The following is a 5,117-nucleotide window of genomic DNA, read 5'->3' on the forward strand; positions in this document are numbered from 1 at the left end:
ATGGCATCCAATTGTTTGTACATTTCTCGCTCCGACGCTTCTCCACTCCTGTAAATCAAATAAGGTCAAAATGTTCTTCTGTTATTGGATTGAAGCTTCTTTGTTCACATAACAATGCACCAGCATTCCAGTTTTGCTTACGCCATACGAAAATGACTTGAGCGCACTAACCGTAATCATGTTTTTATGTTCAAAATGTGAGTCTTTCATAAGTTTGTTATGGCTGTATCCATAATAGTCTATGCTCTTTGAGACGTGTCGTTGTGGATGGCGCCGTTACGACGTGTTTGGTCTTAGAGTTGAAGAATCTATGTAGAAATGCAGCCTTACGGTTAGTGAGGTTTGTTCATTTGTCTGGTGTGTTGCACCCAAATGTGGAAGCTGTTATGCTATTTGCTTGTGTTTCTTTTGTATAGGCATGAGACTCTCCTTCCTTCATGATGGATGACAGAGGAAGAATCTATGATGCCGCATGCTTCTCGTATGCTCCATCCTCTTGGCATGCTACACCATCTCATTCCTTGGGCCAGCTAAGTCCAGACGTCCAACTAATTAAGTTCAGTTCTTAAAAAAAGATTTACAATGCCATACCGTGAGAGTTGGCAAGGATGTGGGAAGACGACCTCGATGATCATATGAAATCCATCTAGACACCCCTGGCCTATAGATCATCTAATAACGGGGTGAAAAACCTATTGGCACTCAGTCGCAAACAAGAAAAAAGAAGCATTGACACTAACCCACCATCAAGAGGCGAGGCCTAATGTTTCTTGGATGACTTGAACTTTGAGCAATTAAGCATGGACTTTCTACGCCAACAGCAATGCCTAGGAATTTAGGGGAATGCCATTTCCTCCACGCTCCATGGTCGTATGTACGGTTAGAGATTAGGCGAGCCGGATAGTAATCATCACATGGATAGCCAAAACCGGTGGGGAATTTTGGTGTGCTGGCCGGCTCTGCTCTCTCCCCCCCTGAAGAACGCAAGCAGCGGTGCGTCGTGGTGGAAAGGGACGTGAACCGAGTGCCACCTTGGAGCCTTGAGGCTTGGGCAAGCCAGTGTGTGAACTTGGCGTCTTGGCCGGCCGGACTCCTGTATAAAGAGGTCCATCCGCGCGCGGTGCGGGAAGACGACCGGCAGCAGCAAGGACGGCAAGCATGGGCTCTAAGGACGGACACCCCGCTACCGCCGACGCCGACGCCGCGTACCTCCACGGCGTCCTGGAGGTGACGGTGTTCGAGGCCGACCACCTCCACAACGCCATCCATGGCCAGATCATCAAGGTAAATATATGATCGTTACATGTGTGCACACGCGTGCGTGCAAATGCCACAGCATCCTCGCTTCACTTGTTCTTCTTGTTTTCTCGCCACGCGTCCTCAGCTCCGTCTCGTGGTGTGGTTCGACCTGCATGCCGTTCACCGCCCCGCCATGAGCAGTAGAAGAAGCTTCTGATCGTTCGAGCTAGCTAGTGGCGCCGCAGTCTTTGCTTTGGCGCTCATGCATGGTTGCTTGTGAGCCAGAGGATTGGACGTCAAGGATACTCTCCTTCCCTCCTTTCTGGGCTTTGCGATCACCTACCACCACTAGCTCGCTCGCTCGCTCGCTGCTGCCATGGTCGTGCTGTGCCGCTCGTTGGAATTGGATTAACAAAGTCTCATGTCAGTTCTGCACCGTGCTTAATTACATGGTGAGGTAAAATGAACGTAGTAACATATAAGAAGCCGAAATGCCGATGAGATACGTTAAGTACGTGGCCCTGGTTTCTGACACAACAAAAGTCTCTGTTTTTTTTTTTGTGTGCACACTATGGACTACTCTACTCGTACGGTGTAAATGTAATGGTGCCACGTGGTTTAACCTGGTGACGAACTCGAGCAGGCGACGGAGAGGCTGGAGCAGTCGCTGGGCGTGCACTGCCTCCAGCGGAGCAGCCTGTACGTTGACATCGACGTCGGCGCGGCGCGGGTGGCGCGCACCTGCGAGGTGGAGCCGCACGCCAACACCCCGGTCTGGAACCAGTCCTTCCGCCTGCACTGCGCCTACCCTGCCGCCGCCATCACCTTCACCGTCAAGAGCCAGCACCTCATCGGCGCCAGCGTCCTCGGCCACGGCTCCGTGCCCACGGCCGGCGTCGCCGCGGGGGAGCCCCTCGAGCTCTGGGTCAGCCTCCGGGGAGGCGAGCGCGCGCACGGGACGCACACCCCGAGGCTCCGCGTCTGGCTACGCTTCCTGGACGTCGAGCGCGACCCGTGCTGGGACGCCGGCATACGGCTGCCCGGCTTCGCGGGGGTCACGCCGGCCTTCTTCCCGGAGCGGACCAACTGCAGCGTCACGCTGTACCAAAACTCGCACCTGTCCAACGGGTTCGACCCGTCGGTCCGCCTCGACGGCGGCCGGCCCTACCGGCCGGCGCGGCTGTGGGAGGACCTGTACGTGGCCATCCGCGACGCGCGCCACTTCGTGTACGTCGCCGGGTGGTCGGTGAACACGGCGATCACGCTCGTGCGCGACGCGAGCCGGATGATCCCCGGCGCGGAGGGCGTCGCGCTGGGCGAGCTCCTCAAGCGGAAGGCCGACGAGGGGGTGGCGGTGCTGGTGATGCCGTGGCAGGACAAGACGTCCGTCCCGTTCCTCGGCAACACCGGCGTGATGAAGACGCACGACGAGCAGACCCGGGCGTTCTTCCATGGCACCAGCGTGCGATGCTTCCTCTGCCCGCGCGACGCCGACTCCGCGCTCACCCTGGTGCAGAGCATCGAGATCAGCACCGAGTTCACGCACCACCAGAAGACGGTCACCCTCGACGCCGCCACGCCGGGCACCGCCGGCAGCCGCCACGTCGTCAGCTTCATCGGCGGCATAGACCTCTGCGACGGCAGGTGATCTTGGCAGCACAGACTTCAACTTTCCTCGACGCATTTTGAATCATCATCATCAACGATTTTTATCTGACGACATGCGAGGTGTTCGACCAGGTACGACGACGAGAACCACACGCTGTTCCGGGAGCTCGACACGACCTACTCCCGCGACTTCATGCAGAACAACTTCAGGCACGCCTCCCTGCGGCACGGCGGGCCGAGGGAGCCGTGGCACGACGTGCACTGCAGGCTCGAGGGCCCCGCGGCGTGGGACGTGCTCGCCAACTTCGAGCACCGGTGGAAGAAGCAGGCGCCGCGGAGGATACGGGGCTGCCTGCTCGACCTGAGCCCGGCGACGTTCCCCGATCCCTGCACCTTCGACAACGACGACGGCACCGGCTCGTGGAACGTCCAGGTGCTCCGGTCCGTCGACGACGCGTCTGTGGTCGGATTCCCCACCGACCCAGCCGGGGCGGCCGCGATGGGGCTGACGAGCGGCAAGGACCTCACGATCGACCAGAGCATACAGACCGGCTACGTCGAGGCCATCCGACGCGCGCGCCGGTTCATCTACATCGAGAACCAGTACTTCCTCGGCGGGTGCGCGTCGTGGGCGGAGGACCAGGACTCCGGCTGCCTGAACCTGGTGCCCGTGGAGATCGCGCTCAAGGTCGCCGCCAAGATCCGGCGCGGCGAGCGGTTCGTCGTGTACGTCGTGACCCCGATGTGGCCCGAGGGGGAGCCGGCGAGCGACTCCATCCAGGCCATCTTGCGGTGGAACCGGCTGACCGTGGAGATGATGTACGGCATCGTGATGCAGGCGATCGACGACGCCGGGCTACGCGGCCAGGCGCACCCCTGCGACTACCTCAACTTCTTCTGCCTCGGGAACCGGGAGGCGCCGCGCCCCGGGGAGTACGCGCCGCGGGCGAAGCCGGAGAAGGGGACGGACTACTGGCGCGCGCAGGCGAGCCGCCGCTCCCCCATCTACGTCCACGCCAAGCTCATGATCGGTGCGCGCTCTCTGCAAGCTTGTCGCGCCATGTCGCCGTTTGCTAGCTCTCGGCGTCCCACTCTCACCGTGCGTGACCTGTTGTGCAGTGGACGACGAGTACGTCATCGTGGGGTCGGCGAACCTGAACGAGCGGTCACTGGCGGGCAACCGGGACAGCGAGATCGCGCAGGGGAGCTACCAGCCGGCGCACCTGAACGGGCCGGGCGGCGGGCGCGCGCGGGGGCTCGTGCACGGGTTCCGGATGTCGCTGTGGCACGAGCACTTCATGAGCCACATGGGCGCCGGCGCCGGCGAGGGCGTGTTCCTGGAGCCCGAGAGCGCGGAGTGCGTGCGCGCGGTGCGGCGCGCGGCGGAGGCGCTGTGGGATGCGTACACGCGGGACAGGGTGGAGGACCTGCGAGGCCACCTGCTGCCGTTCCCGATCAGCGTGTCGGAGTTCGGGGAGGTGGCCGACCTGACGGCCGACGGCTGCTTCCCGGACACCAGGGCGCCGGTCAAGGGGAGGAAGTCGGCCACCCTTCCGGCCATCCTGACCACTTGAGTCCGTTCTTCTGTCGCGTGAGGATTACGTAAATACGAATCTTATTCATATGATTGGCTGGCTGGATACTTTACATTGAAAGTAGCACGCCACAAAAGAGAGTAAGCAAGCGTATAATGGGACCTGGTGAGCTCTCTAAAGAGTGAAATCCAGTTTGAATTTTCCAAGCGCACTTTGTTGTACTCCCTCTGTCCGGAAATATTTGTTGGAGAAATACATAAAAATGAATGTATCTAAAACTAAAATACATCTAGATACATCCAATCCTCCGACGAGTATTTCCGGACAGAGGGAATATCACCGAGTAGATGCGAGTAGTTGGCTAAATTATTGTACTATCAAAGAAGAGCCGTCTCATGAGATCAACAGGCGTGGATTTATTGTACATTAGACGTTTACATTTCTTATAAGGTTCAAATCCAGAAAAAACGATGGTCTACTCGGCGGCATCCGCATACAAAGCGCAATTTTTACTTTTGAAGGAGCCCAAGGATAAAATGATATGGAAGGCTTGGGCTCCTCCAAAGGTCAAGTTCTTTGCTTGGTTGGGTCTACAAGATAGAATTTGGACCGCCGATAGATTGGCGAAGTGTGGGGGGCCCAACTGTGGTCTTTGCCTTCCCTGTAAGAGAATGCAAGAATGTGAGTCTCATCTCTTTTCAAATGCCGCTACACGCGAAGGCTTTGGTCTTTGAT

General features: G+C 58.3%; 1 protein-coding gene across 1 annotated transcript; it reads left to right on the forward strand.

Annotated features, from left to right (window-relative positions):
• The first annotated feature begins 1,158 nt into the window (after window positions 1-1,158).
• Window positions 1,159-4,730, forward strand: LOC119305621 (phospholipase D alpha 1-like). Its single transcript, XM_037582097.1, has 4 exons — window positions 1,159-1,284; window positions 1,883-2,883; window positions 2,980-3,878; window positions 3,967-4,730. The coding sequence occupies exons 1-4, from the start codon at window positions 1,159-1,161 to the stop codon at window positions 4,419-4,421; spliced, it is 2,481 nt and encodes an 826-aa protein (XP_037437994.1). The 3' UTR covers window positions 4,422-4,730.
• Window positions 4,731-5,117: the final 387 nt, after the last annotated feature.

The sequence above is a fragment of the Triticum dicoccoides genome, chromosome 5B (assembly GCF_002162155.2).
Source record: "Triticum dicoccoides isolate Atlit2015 ecotype Zavitan chromosome 5B, WEW_v2.0, whole genome shotgun sequence".
Lineage (NCBI taxonomy): Eukaryota > Viridiplantae > Streptophyta > Magnoliopsida > Poales > Poaceae > Triticum > Triticum dicoccoides.

Coding starts and splice junctions, on each gene's coding strand:
- LOC119305621 (XM_037582097.1), top strand. CDS start 1,159: ATGGGCTCTAAGGACGGACACCCCGCTACCGCCGACGCCGACGCCGCG. Junction 1,285..1,882: donor TCCATGGCCAGATCATCAAG/GTAAATATATGA, acceptor GAACTCGAGCAG/GCGACGGAGAGGCTGGAGCA. Junction 3,879..3,966: donor CCACGCCAAGCTCATGATCG/GTGCGCGCTCTC, acceptor CCTGTTGTGCAG/TGGACGACGAGTACGTCATC.